An 18,101-nucleotide genomic window follows, 5' to 3' on the forward strand; every position below is an offset into this window, starting at 1 on the left:
TTTGCCAGTCATCTGCACTGTCATCTTAGAGCGTTAGGTGTTTTTATCGATGGATATACTGTTGTAAACAGCAAGGTACTGTGAGTTTAAAAAAGAAAGCAAAGAATTTTCCATCCCTTCTATACAGCTTTTATCGCTTCCAGCTTTTTGTCTGCAACATGTAGCCTCTAAAATAAAGCACCAATTACCAGTGAACCTTTGGTTCCGTTTAATTATTTCTTTTATTTTTTTAAATCACACTTGTATCGGTGTAAATAAAGGAGAGGAAATACAGAGAAGTAACAATTGTTTATGATCAGTATTTTAAATGACCAAATCATAGCGTTTGAAGAAATGAGCTAGAGGGCACTATGATAATGAGCAGATTATTTAGTTTTGAATAAATCAAGCAGATTTATATTTTAGATAACCGGTCGCACTTGGCATTAATCACAACCCAATAAGTAGCTCTCGGGTAAAATAGACATGGGTGCTCCATGGTTTGTATATATAGTACATTATTCTGTATTCCTATGTTATTATTGTAATGCTGTTCTGTCTTCCTGGTTTCTTTCTAGAGCTGCACAACACACAAACACAAGCACACACAAACACAAGCACGCACACACAAACACACACACACACACAAATACACGCTTGATTGAAATAAAATTAGCAGCTAGCTGTAGTAGCTAAATATAACTTTGTGGATTATCTTGAGGTCTATCTCTAGGCAGTAGCACAGTACAGTTGTACGACCAACTGTATTCCCCCAAGACCCTGGAGGATTCATGCCGCCTCAAAGCAAACGAGTCGTTTTCAATGTGCCTGTCTGCACGAGTTACATGCTTCTGCTCTCAATTTGGAATATTTTTTCCATCAGTTGATAGTAACATACTGAGATTCCCCCCTTATGCTGATCTTCCGCCTTTCATTTTCTTTATGATGTGACCTTTACTTAGGAGAATTTTGCTTTCTTTGCTACTTCCTCATTTTCCTTTTGTTTTGATGGACCCACATTTATTTCGGTGTGTGAGATATTTTGAGTCATTCGTTGCTCTCCTTACCTCAACCAGATGTGGTGTAGGGTTGAAGCCGCACAAGTTGCACACTTGAGTGTGACACTGCGTACATGAGTTGTAGTTGGGTGGGTCAGAGCTGTCGATGTTCAACTCTGTTTTACACAGAGGACAGTTCACTTTGGGCTTTGCTGGCTGCAGAGCTGTGGTGGGAGCCGTTGCTGTATCCTGCTTTAGTTCCGCCTTTTGCCCATGTGATGGCATTTGTCGAAGCTGCTGCCCTTGAGGTTGTTGTGGGTCTTTTTGTTGAAGGGACTGCTGTTGTGGCATTCCTTGTTGTTGGGGTACAGTCTGCTGCTGTTGCTTTGGTGCATTGGTAACCCCCATTTGGCTTGGTGCGTGGGGGCCGCCCATTTGGATTGGAGGTTGAGGGCCACCCGTTTGGGTCGGCGCATGAGGACCGCCCATTTGAGTCGAACCATGAGAACCCCCCATGCCAAATGGTTTGGCACCTGAGACCCCTTGTTGTGGCTGTTTGTTGTCAGGGGCCGCATTACTGAATACCACCTTGCCTCGTGCGGGACTGGGATGCGCGGACGAGGTTGGTAAAGGGTCCACATTGATCAGGGTACTCGCTTGGTTGAGTAGGGAAGCTCCAAAGCCGAATAGCTTGGTCAGTCCATCCTGGGCAGGAGGATGGGCCTGACTCTGGGGCTTGTGAGCTGGAGAAGAGCCAGCGCTTCTGGTGTGGTCATGATGCCGTGCCATAGACTGGTGCATGGGAGAGCCACGACCTAGATCAGGCTGGGACGGTGCTTTTGTCAAGCCAGGGAGGGGTACAGCACCAGGGTGAGGGATTCTTGGACCACCAGGTTGGTTGGGACCTCCTGCAGAGCCTCCAGCAGTTCTTGGATCTTTCTGGGAATATGAGTCAGACCTCATTCCCTGATGGGAAGGACCTGTCTGGATCTGGGGACCACTGGAAGATGTGTGACTGTGTAAGTTTTGTGAACTGTGAGGCTGTGTCTGAGGCCCTGACTGGGACTGTGGAAAAGGCTGCTGCTGAGCCAGTGGATACTGCTGAGTTTGGGGATATTGCTGACCCTGGGGACCAGACTGAGGCTGTGGATAAGGCTGCTGCTGCTGACCCTGGGGTCCAAACTGGGACGCTGTGTAAGGTTGCTGCTGAGCCTGGGGTCCAGATTGGGACTGTTGGTATGGCTGCTGTTGAGCCTGGGGTCCGGATTGGGACTGTGTGTAAGGCTGTTGTTGAGCCTGGGGTCCGGATTGGGACTGTGTGTAAGGCTGTTGTTGAGCCTGGGGCCCAGATTGGGATTGTTGGTAGGGCTGCTGCTGAGCCTGGGGTCCGGATTGGGATTGTTGGTAAGGTTGCTGCTGAGCCTGGGGATACTGTTGAGACTGGGGATGATGCTGAGACTGCGGATGCTGCTGGGAAAGATTATATTGTTGAGATTGGGGATATTGCTGGGAGTGGGGATACTGCTGGGACTGTGGATGCTGCTGGGACTGTGGATGCTGCTGGGACTGGGGGTACTGCTGGGACTGGGGGTACTGCTGGGACTGGGAGTACTGCTGCGGCTCAGGATACTGCTGGGACTGGGGATACTGTTGGGACTGTGGATACTGTTGGGCCTGGGGTTGTTCCTGGACCTGGGGATACTGCTGGGACTGAGGATATTGCTGTGACGGTGGGTATGTCTGGGATTGGGGGTATGCTTGGGACTGTGAATATGGCTGTGACTGAGGGTAGGACTGATTCTGGCCATAGAGTTGAGTCTGTGGTTGTTGCGGCTGCTGTTGCTGGGTGGGCTGGCTCTGTGCCAAAGGTTTGGGCTGTGCTGCAGTCTCTCGCTGTGTTGGCTGAGGTGCAGCCTGCTGAGGCTGGACGAGAGGTTTCGCTTGATGGGAAGGCGAATGGATCTGTTGTTGACTCTTTGAACGAGGTGTGGTCATATCAATGCCAAGAGCCCTCTGCATCTGACAGTTGAGACATAGCCATTCCTGGACCTGCAAACAGAAAGCCAAAATGACATTTTAACTTTGCCCTCCATCTCAGTTATTAACATTTGAATCATTTGTTTTATTGCATTTGACGCTACACAGAATTCCGCGACCCCCCGTTGGGACAAGCGGTACAGAAATTGGATGGGTGGATACTGTGGCATTGTATACGAGCTGCACATAAACATAATGTCACTATCGGTGTTGGAGCTATGTTTACAAAGCAAGACAAGGTTTGTCTACTTGAGTTGTTTTTATCAACTCAGTTTATCAAAAACAGAAAGCTCCTCATCTGATGCAATAAATACACACATTTTCTGCTGCTTATACAGTGACATCCCACAAATCCAAAGGTGGACAGGAAAGATGTAAAACATAACAGGACTTATAATTATTACTATCACAGCAGACTCCGACACAAGACACACCTTCCACTTCAATACAAACCACGTGAATACTATATTAATTCAATGCCTAGCAATGACAGAGGGAGTGCATTTGGACAATTTCACATAATGACCATCACTTTTTATTCCTTTAAAAACTGGCAACACATTCTGACCAGAATTGGAAGCTGAGCTCGGCCATAGGTGGGTGTTGAGAGATCACTGCAACGTGGCTGAGAAGATTTTCAAACATAAATCCATATGGTCACGCACACAGCAGTTATAAACGAGACTCAAACAAATATAACAAGAAAGATTAGGAAATGAGCCTCACCCTTCATCATCTCTCAACATCAGCTCTCCTCCTCCAGATGATAACTGATGCTTAATTAAATACCAGGTTTGCCCTCGCTCACATCTTCTGACTTAAAAAAGACATACCCTGTGAAAAACCTCCTATGTGAAGTGTGTCGACCCGCTCGTGTTGCGTCTGTCCTCACAGTTTCCATCAGCCGCTAACACTCAGCCACCATACCGACTGCTATTTTAGCATCTCTGCAGCTTGAGCACAGCACTGTAAATCTCTTCACATTGCTCCCATCCCCTTTCATTCCCATAATGCAATGCGCAAACATACAGCACTCCTACACCCGCTCACCCCTCCACTTCAGAATCTCCCCGATAGTGTTGCTCCAACACACTCTTTGAGGATGATCAGAAAGTATCTGCACAAGATTATGGTTACTGCAGAATGTAATTGCATCCATGCTGTACCACAATGAGACCTTTAAAAAAAAATCATGCTTAGTTTTGAGTGCTTTACCAACATGCTTATTACTGTGGTTGTAGTTTGTTGTGGAAAGGATATACCAGAGTATTGTTTCTAACCTCATAACCCTCAATCTTACAGCTACGTGTAAGTAAAATAATAGAAACAGCTCTCATCTGACGTGAGAATCAAAGAAAAATGTATTTTATGTTAGACAATCAAAATAATACAGGGGAGAACAAACAACTGAACTGAACTTATTGGTTCTGTTAAAAACAAGATGTGAAGAAAGTAGACCTCGGAGGGGATCAACTCAGCAGTTAGTTAATCTGGTTGTGGTCTAATCATGTCGCGCTTCATTAACAGCCCAGCCCCAAGGACTATCTAACCACTTCTACTCCAAAAAACACATAATCCTGGACTAACAGAGATGGGTTCCCCACAGGGACCTATAACTCAATCACCCCCTATGACAAATCCTATGTAATCACAGTATGTCGTTTGTTTCCAATGTAATACAGTGGAAACGCCATTACCACTCCATAAGACAGATGGTTTCCAATTTCAACAAAAAGTTATCTTCTAAAATTGTACAAAAATTTTAGACGTAAGGATGTCTGCATATCACATAAAACATCAGATATGTGAATATCATCTTTGAACTTTTCACCCTTCTATTTATGAGCCAGTATCCTTCTAAAAACCTCCTCTTAGATATGGTATGAAAAAAAATGGTGTGAAATGCAAATGAAAAAGGGGTCCAACAGCATTCTGGAATAGCTTGAGATCAACCATAACAGGCTCCACTGTAAAAAATAATACTTTTGTTGTTTTTGGATCCCATAATCCAAAAGTGTGACATCTAATCAGCGTAGACATCAAAACCAATCACATGACTCCATTACACTTAATGATTTACTGATTTTCCAAAATAGATTCTTCAAGAACCTTTACTTCCGTCTTTCTTGTGCATGTCCACCTCGCACTTACCCGCATGCGTTTATTCCCACCACAAAACGATTGTGCATAGCAACAAGTCTCTATGTGAATTTGACACAAACATATGCACTCTGATGTGCACATACAAACAAACACGCACAGGCAGACACACACACTCTCCTTTACTGTGGTGATCTTTTCATGTGTGATTTGATTATCACATCTGTCAAAATAGTGTTCCCAATATCACAGAGTCTCATCTGAGAATGGGGGTGGGAGGAAGACTGTGCGTTCCATTGGGCAGAGTTCAGCATGACTCTATAATCCAATTTGTCATTAATTAGCCTGCTGACATAAAAAGATATCCAGAGAACAGGCTATGGAGCAAGATTCAATTGAAGAGCCAAAGCAGCACAATGAGGGTGGAACAGAACTCGCTACCGCTGTTATGAGCCATCCTCTCATTAGATTCACTTTTTTCTGCTCACTGCTAACAAAATGGCAATAGACTAATGAAAGTGATGGCAAGCATTGATGCGAATAGAAATGTAATAGAATGCTGGCTGTGATGTGGTCTGTTCCTGTGGTTACAAAACATACACCATTGGTGCAGTGACAAGGAACTCACTTCAGTGGGTTTTCAAAATGGACCCTGAATGTCTCGCCACATTGTCAGCAAGGAAAAAATTCAAGCAACATTTCCACGGAATGCACGATTAAACTTACGTAAAGTTTCAGAGTTCAGAGTTCAGAGTCTCGCATGATAAAAATGACTACCTCTGCATGCATGTTTTGCTTTTTCCTTGGATTCTGCATAACTATGGTAGCTACGTAACGTCAAGTTATATACGTATCTAACCTACACTGAAGTCCTAATTACATTATGCATGAAGAACTTGTAGGTCATAAATTTAAAATGATCAAATGAAAAACAATGAGTACTGAGCGTGCCTCTTTCTGCCATGTGACAATGTTTTCTTCCACCGGTCTGTTAATACTTCATAGCATCCCAACCGTAACATCAAAAAGAGACATGATTTTCCATAAGCCACGCACCCCTGCATATTCCTATTGTTCTGTTGCTTTTTATATATTTTAGAGTGGTTGAGCGCTTTTTACACCTGTGCACCAGCTAAAACTTTAAGCAGATAAAGTGATCATGATTATGTGATACGAATGTACGGCCTATCTGCTGCAAATTTCTTCTTATAATTTTATCACAATCATATGACTAAGGACAAATTTGTTCATATGCTATATAATGTAGGTTTAAAAATGCCTATAAAATTAATAAAAGTTTAGCCGGACGCTCGATTGGTTCTTGCCCAATTTTGTTATTCCCTATGTGCCCCTAATATGCATATGTTTGACTAGCAAGGTTCCACTGTGATTAAGAAACATTGGTGTTTGATTTGATTTGATATGTCATTATTTCGAACATATTTAAAACACGAAAAGAGGAAAAACAAAACAATGAAATATCATGAAAAACACTTTAAAGTGCTATATTTAAGTCACAGAAAAAAACAACAACAAAGAATGCTCGAAAAGGAGTAGGAGGAAGCAGAGCTTTTTAGATTCCTACCCTTTTCTTACTTAATCCGCTTCACTAATATTTCGACATATAAATCAGTAAAACAGAACACAAGGAGACAGTTCCAGGCTTATTTTTCAGTTCCCTTTTTGCCTGTGTGTAGTCAGTTTGGCTATTTGTCTTTTTTCTCATACATGTTAAGAAACCAGTTTTTATACAGTTTGAAAACTGTTTTTATACACTTCAAAACACCTTTTAAACACACACTTGGTAAATGAATATAACATTTCATTATAATTAAGCAATTTAAAAATAGCAATTAACATATTAAATTAATTGTCTATGGACACATTAGTAATATTTTCATGTATGTTTTATAAAATCTACTCTTCACAGTGTATTTACTAAAACAGCCAAGTGACTACCAAAAGTGCAACCAATTGTGCCCTAATATAAATTTAATCATCCCTATTACAGACTACGCAGTGCCAGGAAGAAGTGAGTGACGACATCACCTTATTCAATTTAAAGGTGGGTGTCTAAGTATACTGTAAGTGGGATAACACGCACGGAACCTGTTACCATGACACACGTCACAAACACGAAAAGCATGTGTTCGAGTAACTTCACAGCCGATATCATGCGTGTCACCGGGGTGCATATTTTTGAACAGGCATTATATGATATCATAGAATCTGATTGTAAAAGGACCAAAGATGCTGGCAGGTGTCCAATGCATGTTAAAAGGTAGTTGTCCTGTTTGTATGATAAATGCTTTACTTCAAGGGCACCTCAGCACATTTTAATGGCTCCTCATACATGAAAACCATCCTGCAGTTGTTCCCTCGTTCATTCGATCAAGCCAAGTCACATGAATTTGATGATATTAGCACTCTAAATGGAAATAAGGGGCTTGTTTATGTAATCAATACAAGACTGTCCCTGTCTACATTTTATGTATAACACATGTCAGAGTGCCCTGAATATCGCTTAGCCTGAGACAAAAGTGGACATGGTCACTTCTCATTGGGTCCCTCACTGGAGCATCTTTTAACCTGCACTTCAATGGAAAGCATGCATTGTTATTTTGGGGTGTTTTTGTTTGTTTGTCCTCTCCCTTATAGGTATGAATTGGAACCAGCATTTAACTGTGGTAAATTCAAAGAGGATATATTAGCAATGGGAGTGTTCCTCTAACCTGGTAGATTTTTATATTTGCTTCAGATCTTGTAGGTAGCCTGAAATAACATTTTTTAAATTATTATTACTCTGAACTGCTCTGGGTGATGTCTATGGCACCAGTGTGGGCTGTTATACTGTGTTTTCATCTAGTATTGCAACATGATTGTGTTAAGAGCTGTTTGAAGCGGGGTAAATCCCAACTGTGCCAAACACGCAGTTCACCACTGCATATTAGTACGGTTGTTTGCAGCCTATAATTATAATCTCAACTTTGAAACCATTGTGTTAAGGTATAATTAATAGCATTTTTCTGTACATTTGAAATAAAACAGGCCTATAACAGCTATAGAAAGATTAAGTTGGACCTGAAAAATCAAATGCAAGGCATTCAACAAGCAGATGTGAATTGATAATTTAACATCAATCAGAGTAATGGATTTGATATATAGTCGCTGCTCACTTGTGTAATTTAAGATAGTGGTGCAGTATCATAAAAATAGATGACACTGCAGCAACACACAAAAATGTATTCAAAGTTTTAATAGGCCCTCTGAATGGCTGGTGACCAGTCCAGTAGTAAGCTGGGTCGGGATTCAGCACACCTGCAATGCTATTAATAGTGTAAAAAATGAATGGCTGGATTCATACTTAACGGGAAGCAATGACTCAACTACAGCAGTGATGTATGAATAACATAATTCTTTCAGTGCTTTTTTGGGCGGTATTTATTTAGCATTTAGTGGTTCAAGCCCCAAGGTGCCTGAAGAAAGTATGACAAGATAAAGAGTTGCTGTCTTGAAAGATCCATTATTTGAACACTCAAAGATGGTGACGCGGTTCAAGCAAGATTCAGAGTGTGGTAATGTAAAGTAAGCAAGTACTTGAAGCTGTTTGCGGTCAAGTGTGGCAGTCCAGAGTGTAATACAATATAGCCCATTACATACTCTACAAATCTGAGCCTGGACCGTATGCACGCACACATACAGTAACAAACACTCAAGCACACACACTCACAATTGGCCACACTTTGTGCGCTGCACGGCTCCACAGGCTCCCGCAGGATCCATAGGCACTTACATCTTGAAACCCACACACAGCATTTACACTAATAGACCTGTCCATCAAAATGCTGTAAATTGCTTTTGGGCTCAGGAAAACAAGCGGGCAAAGAAATGGGGAGACAACTGACAAGGACTGCTCCAGTGTTAGCGTTAGTTCACAGGTTTGATCAGGAATGGTTTCACTTATTTAGAGTTTTTACTTTTTCAAATATCTGATTGAAACATTGTGGAACATAATAATTAAAACCGTCAAGACTGACTGATATTTCCTAAAAACATGCCTGCATGTAAAGTTGTGCATTTTCTATGCCATTGACCTTTTGTATGGGATAATATGTATTAGAGCTGGGAAGAAGAATATTCAAGATTGTTTTGATTTAAAAATGAGTTGATAGTTAAGCTGAGATACTGAAATTTAGGAAACACGATTACTCATTGATCGTGCCTATGTTATGGTAATGCTTAACTTTATTTATACTTTAATATGTAGTTGTGGCTAAAAGCAAAGTGCAGATAGCGTCTGTCGCCAAAATGGGAGGTGTAGTTGACCAGCTTCTCAAAATATCCAGTTTGTCCTTCATTTTGTTTTTTTTCCTCTTCTTTGTGGCCTTCTGCTTCATGACCAAAAAAGAAATGTTTTGTTTTTTAACACAGTGCAGGATATTTTATGTGGAGCCTTCAAACCTGACACAGGGTCACAATCTGTCTCTTGGATTGGATCGGTATTTTATTGTATGTATGGGACAACACTACTAGAAATGACACTGCGAGAATATAAAGTAGTTAGTGTGCAGCTCATAAATTAACTCTGCCCACACAATAACTCAACACATTGGCATTAGTCACTAAACCAATGGCAACAAAAGCGACTACAAAGTCTAAAGGTAAAACAACCACAACAGAAATTGTATTACAATATCATTTATTTGGGTGCTGCGCCTCCTGTGAAAAGCTAAAATGTTTACAAATGTTTGTACTCACTTCTGTCGGATGAACAGTGACTGTAGTACGACTGACATTAGACATTGAGTAAAGGCTGATATGCAGAATGACTCCAATGAAGGAACAGTTTGTCTTTCTGGCTTACTTGACTTACAGACTAATGCACTGATCAATATTCCAAGCAAGCTGGAAGGACGTTCCTGGAACTTTTCCAATAATAAAGCACAGAGATTCATTCGCTAGTTATGAAAATGCACACGCATATTAGTCATCCTTCAATGCAAGAACGGTGACCTCTTTGATTAACTGGAAATAGACACCCGATGACTATTGACCAGTGTTTTCCAAATCTAATCAATTGAAAACTAGTCCGTATGAGGCACAGAAGTGTATTTTGGGAGTTGCATATGTCAATCACACATTCAAAAGTGGGAGTCACACTGGCTTTGTGAACTTCACCGACTCCCACACAATTACACACACGGCGGAAATAATAGCTAGGCAAAGTGCGATCAATGAACCATAATTGGCGCCTCGCAGGTGCTGCACTCTCCAGCTGTGTGCACAACACTCTCGCTATCTTCCTCTGCCTCCATAGCAAGCAGCAGGAGCCACTGACACACTCACACACAACCGGTTGTATTATAAAACATCTCGTATGGCGTGTGTGTACCTTCACTAGCTTGCAGAACAAAATGACAGTACAATAATGTGTGTTGACATTGGGAACAAAACCCTCACTTTAGGGCGTTTGCACTTGCACTAATTTCGAAGTCATCTTTCGATTAGGCTGGTATTATTGAAGACTCTAAATATGTTGTCCACGGGTAAGAATGATTAGTTGTCTGCATGTGCCCTGCGATTGACTGGTCACCCACAACTTAAGCGGTACAAAAAATGGATGAACACCAAACACACATACACACCTCTCTTTCCATTGAACAACCTCAAATGGTTCGATGGTATTGATTAGGATTGTACCGTATGTTTCCTAATTAAAATCTGTCTCAGCACTTTGGAACAAACCCAGTGTGATCGCAGCTTCCCTGCCAACCGCATGCACACAATCAGTGGGAGTGGACAAACTGTGAATAGACAAGAAGATTGTCGCTGGATAGATGGGTCTGTTAGAGGCGGATAAGACTTTTAGTGTGATAAAGTTGCAGGGGGATTAATATGAATATGAAATATGTTATGTGTAAATGCAATTCCAAAATGCTGTTAAACTACTCCTAAATCAGAAGAACGGAAGACATGATGGATTCTAAAATTCCATTAAATGTTTAATTGATGAAATGTGTCTACATGAAAGCAACTCATGAGGCTGGATGGTCTTTCTTTGAATTTTGTGGTCTGTCACATTTAATCTTGCTCTAACACATTTATTGGTCTTCCTCAGGATAATTAGTTTGATTATCTAAACAATATACAATGCACAGTACAATATGTATCCTTATTCATCTATCTACATGTGACAGTGACAGGCAGAATTGTTAAACACGCTTCCATTGCATGGCAGAGCATACATAAACCTTATGTATCCAGTTTCTGTGACATTTTTGTCTTACATCGCAAAATACCTGAATAAAGGTTGGGGAACACTAATCTCGAATATATTCCAATACGTACAGCATATGCGGGAAACACGCAACAATTTAGTTTTACATCTGAAGTCATAAGCTGTGTCTCCTTATGTCATCCAATCAGCTCTCATTCCCACTTTGTGTGACCTAGCCGTGTCTCATTTCTATTAGCAGTTCATGTCTGCTTAGACCCCGAGTGTAGCTCAGAGTAGTTACAAGAATATGTCTCTCCAATTAATTCTGTGTGCTTTTTTTTTGTGCCTGGTTATTGCTTTCTTTGTTCAATGCTAAAGGTTGTTATTAGCTTGCCACTGTTGTTTTGCTGTATTTGGGTACAGCAGTCGCCACAAAAGGGTGTCTGTTGTGTGGGAGAAGGAAACGGGAGATAAGACATCTCCCTTCCAGTGCAGACCTGTTTGCAAAGCTCAGTCAAAACAGGGCGTTATCGCACTGGGGCAGCAGCCAGCCAACCTTTGGAAATCCTCCTGCAGCTTCTAGTTATGCTGCTCTGCCACCTTCATGTCCCCCCTGTGCTGTGATGTGTGAGCAAGCCCACATTACTACTTTTGCCTGTGATGTTGGGAATAGGTTGAGTTAGGGATAGGTAAATCATTGGCAATTTTTTTTTTTGCATAGCCGCTGACATGACTGCATCGAGGAATTAATTTACAAAAGACTCAGGAGTTATATTAAGGTGCCTTGCATGCTCTCGTCACTGCAGGTTCAATTCCATTACAGATCAGGGATGTTGAGAATAATTATCAATTGAGGCCATGTGAATCCTTTTGAGACATATCTGTGATTAAGTGCTATATAAATAAACTAGACTTGACTTGATAAGAGGCAGAGAAGGTTTCTATCTAAACTCCAGCAATAGTTGCTGTTCCCACAGATGTAGATGTTCAGTGTGGGAAATGAGCAGCTGTTTGAAAAGTTTATAATAACAATAACGTCAATGTTCATTTCCATTTGCCCATCTATGTCATGTTGTATTATATGCTATCGTAAAGCGGCTGGTTTGATTAAACACTTTGTTCTCTTTGACTTTATGCGGCACTTTTAAAATATTTCAGTTTATTAGTCACATTGGTATTTTCATTTTGTCACAGTGGAGCTGCAGCCTGGCTCGAAAGCCACGGCCGGCGCCATCCTCCCTCCCATCTGCAGCCATGTGAGTGCCAGCAGAATGCATTCATCATTTAAAACACCTCATTAGGAATTCCCGCGCTTGAACTGCTGGGCTTGCAGCTGCATCCTCTCGGTGCGGATGTGCTCAAGTCAACGTTTGTGTGTTGGTCAAAGTACACACGACATATGCATGTGTTTACTTGTCGTTGTGAGAGCGTCCTGTCTACCTGCTTGACTAAAGGAACTTCTCATAGTTAATGAATGTGAGGAGAGAACCCTTGACTCTCTCACCTTCTCCCCATCTTCACCCCCCCCCCTCCTCTCTCTTACCTTCCATCTCATCCTACTTTCCCAGAATAGACATGATTCTCTCCATGCAGGAGGAAAGATAAATCCTCCTCCCCCATCTTTGGCACACAGCTCAGAGGGGTGTGAGGAAGGGCGTGAAGATAAGTGAGAGGAGAAGAAGCAGGAAGATCACGATAACGAGCCATAAGGGCACCCTTATACTAGAGGGAAAGGGAGCGGAGAGGCCAATAAACGTTAATGTGGTGCCCCCTATAGGTTTTAGTCAATGTAGCCTCCTTCATAGACTGAAGATACAAACAATGTTTTGACATTTTAACAAACCATCAGTGCGCGCTGTAATGATTCGTATTAAGAGGAATGCCCCTGAGGTTGTAGGATTTGGATTTTGACCCAGATTTCGAGACTGTAAACTAGCACAAAATCATCTGACCTCTCATCGCCTTTCATTTTGAGGTTTTGCCACTAAAGATTGTGTCAGTCCAAAATGCCTATAAAAAAGGGGGCAAGTCATTGACAGTGTGTACAAGAGTGTGACTGGTTGTTTGTTCATACATACACTGCAACTGACAGACGACCAGCCCAAAGTGTGTCTTGTGTCACATGTCTTGAGTCTCATTGTCATGATCATGTTGATGGCGTCACACAATTTTCCGGTTTAGCATTTGAATAAAGCTTCTCTTTTTCTCTAAATGGAAACAAGTAGCAACCCCCATTTTCACATACACACATACGGTTTGAGAGAAGAAGGAGAAAGATGTGAAGGGAAAATAATAAATGTGAATCCGAAATATGAAAAGCAGCGGACAAAAAGAAAATGAATCATTGATTTAGTCACAATGCCATGCAATGAAATAGCACTGGAGTTGCTCATTCCCTGCACAACATGTGAAAGGTAATTGCAAGCTCAGGAAATGACTTTAACTTATCATCTGCGGGGATGACTAATATACAAAGTGAGCAGAATACTTTGTCTAAAGTAAAATAACAAAGGCCAACGTTTCTTTGATGCATGGTACTGGGATTTGAAGGATGACATCTCACTGTTTAAAATATGTGGGAATAAGAAATGTGTTGCAGTTTATGAATAATCAAGTAAACATCTTATTTTGGAACAAATGGTTAGAGTGTGAGAAATGGGTGGAGAGGTAGCTGCGGCCAGACCTCTTAATCAACGAATTCATTGATAAATTGGCTTATCGATCCCTCAATCTTAATTGTTCGAAAGATATTTGCGATGATTGTACGCAATGGAATGGGAACAGTTTAAGACAAGGCCATTTTCTGCAGGCTTGAATGAGTTTGGTGTGGAGCTTGCACAGAACCCTTACCTCATCCCCATCAAACACCCCTGGGATGCACTAGAGCTAGAATGATAAACTGTTGCCAGAAAAAAAGTATTCAAATTAACTCACACATTTGAACATAAAACATGTTTGACAGGCAGTGAAACCTCAATCTGCAGATATTTTTTTTGCTGAAACCAATTAATCCCTTCTTTTCTCTCCCCTCTGACACGCGTAACACGCACACACATAAGCAGACACACATCTCTGTCAGCAGCCATGTGTGCACACTGAGTCTAAAATTAGCATGCTGTGTGTTGAACAACAAACAGGCTGTAGGAAAGAAGACATTGTCGGCAAAGGAGTCTGATGACAAACGGCAGCGAGAACGAGAGACAGAGGAAGAGAGACAGAGTTGAATGAATGCATTTATATCGGAAATAGCAACAAATGATATGTTTATCATTTCTTCACACATACAAAGGCCAAATTTAGCGTTGTCATCATCATAATAGAACTTCATGTGAGAAGAGTTGTTGTAATGTTCCTGATTAAAAGAAGGTTCAATAAATAACACTACAATACACATACTGTCCATTTTTACACACTAGAGGCACTTTGGTTAAAAGTACCGATGGAGTGGGTCTGATATTTCCCAGAAAATGAGTTGCTCAAGACACAAGCAAATACAATACCATCAGCTTGCATTACCACCCCTCCAGGCTGCTAAATGGGTTTCCCATCTCCCATCTTAGCATAATTATACACAGTGAGCGAGTGCTGCCTTTATTATTGACTCTATTTTGATGTAATGCCCTGTGAACTGACAAACTTTAATTACTTGGTTGTAACCATTGACCAATGCTATCTACCAATTTATCCATTTCGTATTGCGCTTGTCCTTATTTGGGTCAAGGGTGAGCTGAAGCCGAGCATAGCAGACTATAGGCAAGAAACAGGGAGCCGAAGGAAACCGGGCATCTGGAAAAAAACTATGTATGCAATCACGGCGAGAGCATGCAAACTTCTCGAGTATAATTTTTACGGAGCGGGTTTATAATTTGACTGTAGTTACTTTTCATCTTTTATTTACCGAATAGATTTTGGGGCAAAGCAAAATTGGGTGTCTTTGGTCAACAAGAAAATAATTCCCATAGATTTTGCAATGTGTGATATAGTACATACTGTAATAGCTATAACAGAGTAGTTTGGGCTTCACATATAAATAAATATAATAAATATATTGGACATTGGACAGCGACAGTATGGATATCAGATGGTGTATCTAGAGGTGTTGCACCTGTTGGGGATGTGGGTGTTCAAGCACCTCCACTTATCCCAAAGGGTCAACACCCACACTTTTCCTGCTGTTAATCATTCAACGACTAGCTTCCACACAACAACTTTTTAACATCTTTCCCAGATGTCATTTTTCAACAACAATAAGAGAAACATAAACGCATCAGGGAGTGTGGGCGTTTAAAAATGTCTCATCCATATTAATAAGAAGCTGCATCTCTTGCAAAATTGTATCCATTTAAAGTGATAAATTGGCGAAAGCAGTGCACAATGATGGAAATGGCTTCATGTAGTTCATCCGTGTTTCAAAAGAGACAGGAGCTTCCTATAAAACACAGGTGAGCTCCAAAACATAATCATAATCATAATGATGGGGGACGGGGAAACGTTAACCTCCATATGTAAGTCTACGTGTATAATACGTGCATGAATCTCTATAACATGCTGTACTACAATTCCAGGTCAAAACAATCAAATAACAGTCAGCAACCCATGTCACTAATGAACTGAATCCCAACATAATCAAAACAAGTGTAATCTCTTGCTGATCCTCCTAATTGGCATCACTCTCCTCTCTGCTAAATGCTATCTGGTGTTATGATGTGACATCTTATGGATGGAAGTAGCATTTATTAGATTACAGGCTGCAACAATGATGCTGAAGGCTCGTTTCAAATTTCCTGTAACTTAGACCAGCACAATGTAACTCCCAATCAGGTTTTACAGTACAGCAGTAATGTGTATAACAGTAAAGTGCGACCAAGCAATGAATTGAAATAATAATTTATTATATTATTATTATTATTATTATTATTATTATTATTATTATTATTATTATTATTATTATTATTATTATTATTATTATTATTATTATTATTATTATTATTATTATTATTATTATTATTATTATTACCAAGGCATATGCAAGCGCGACCTACCTCAGTGAGGTGTGGGTTTGGGTTGAAGCCACACTGGTTACACACGGTGGCCTTACACTGGGTGCAGATGTTGTAGTTGGGCACAGCTGGTGGGTTGGAGAGCTCTGTGGTGGTACACACCGGACACAGTTTGCTCTTTGGCATGGGCGCGATCTGTGGCACCGAGTAGGGCGAGGTGGGTGTCACACCACGGTCTGGTGACACCGAGGGGGAGCGACCAGTCCTGGAGCCGCCCGAACTGTTGAAGTCGACTTGCAGGTTTCGTCTGGAGGCGTGCTGGCCGGGACTCTGCCCTGTATGGGCCCCCATGCCGGCCCCGGCTGGACTGTGACTCATCCCGTGGCCTGAGGCCTGTCCAGTTCCGGACCCCTGGCCTGACTGCATGTGACGCGGGGAGGTTGGCGTGTCATGGGCGGCCAGGCGATAGGGCTCACTGCTTCTCGAGCCTATTTCACCTCCAGTGGCCATTCCTCCTCCCATCCCACCTCCCATTCCTCCGCCTCCCATCCCACCTCCCATTCCTCCGCCCATTCTGCCTCCCATTCCTCCACCCATCCCACTTCCTAAACCTCCTATTCCTCCCATCCCGCCTCCACCTTGAACTCCTTGCTGCATGCCAAGTTTGGGGCTACCCATCTGACCCATTGGTCCCCTGAAAGAGAAGAAGAAAAAGAAGTCAAAGATTAGACATAAAGTCATTTGTACTTTGTGTGAGTAGAAACCGAAAGTGGTTGACTTTCAGTACGTCAACATTTACATCTGCTGCTCGCACAAACTGTATCATAATAACAAGCAAGTAATCCAATGCTGGCTCAATCCAAATACATCCTAAAATTAAAAGAAAACCAAACACAAATGTGTAGTGCATGTGCGTGTGTGCGCGTGTGTTAATCCTATTTCAAGTTTGTTCCGTAACTGTATGGGAAACTGATTCATTTAACATAGTACTGGATGAATAAGCAATTAAGAATCCTAAATGTCAATGTTTGGTAGCCAATCCCATTATCTTCTTACAACCAGATTGACAGAAACAGTATTGAGGGGGAAAAACGCAAAAATAATTAGTCCAGGCTGCTGATGAAAGCTGGGAAAGGAACTCACAACAACCACAGGCACAGAGCAATTAAAAGGGAGCATAGCAGGCTACACACACACCCCACACACAATCACACACACACATCTCGCATGTGTGAATTCCAATCGCAGTGGGCCGCCGTGTTCAAATTTCTACCGGCCGCCAGCCTCTGGCATAATATTAAGAACTTGTGGTCCCTCACTGCCAACCACAGAAGAAAAGAAAATGTACAGAAAAAAGGAAATTATATTTCACTAGAAGATGGCAGCAGACCTGATCCCGGGTGCTTTCGGAAATATGCTCCGAGCTCACGCTGCCTCTCCGAACACAGCGATCCCAAGGTCGTGTTAGGTGTCAAACTGAACCTCTCGCTGCATGACTTTTGTGTGGCACTTTCCAGAGGAAAAATCACAGAGAGGGCTGTTGATTCCAGGACAAGTAGAAATTGGCATATTTTTATTTCCGAAATAAAAAAAACAACTGTGTCTGCCAAGTTCGTTGAGAGGCTGGCTGTTTTCTAAAAATTCATTATCAAGAAACACTACCAGATGAAACATGCAAACTACAACGTTCGTGAAAAGTTAAAGAAACTGGAAGCTCAGTGTAACTTTGCATGGTAGCTGAAAGCAAGAAGCGCTGAGGCCGTGGAAAAC

At 41.7% G+C, this 18,101-nt stretch overlaps 1 protein-coding gene across 1 annotated transcript in view; it reads right to left on the bottom strand.

The window, feature by feature from the left end:
• bsna (bassoon presynaptic cytomatrix protein a) overlaps window positions 1-18,101 on the bottom strand; it is a 68,109-nt gene that overhangs the window by 41,184 nt on the left and 8,824 nt on the right. Inside the window, exons 2-3 of the mRNA XM_061272426.1 lie at window positions 16,374-17,025; window positions 1,047-3,026 (exon numbers count right to left, since the gene is read on the bottom strand). Coding sequence (XP_061128410.1) covers window positions 1,047-3,026; window positions 16,374-17,025 — 2,632 coding nt within the window. The remainder of the gene's footprint in view (window positions 1-1,046; window positions 3,027-16,373; window positions 17,026-18,101) is intronic.

Source organism: Syngnathus typhle, linkage group LG2, assembly GCF_033458585.1.
Source record: "Syngnathus typhle isolate RoL2023-S1 ecotype Sweden linkage group LG2, RoL_Styp_1.0, whole genome shotgun sequence".
NCBI lineage: Eukaryota > Metazoa > Chordata > Actinopteri > Syngnathiformes > Syngnathidae > Syngnathus > Syngnathus typhle.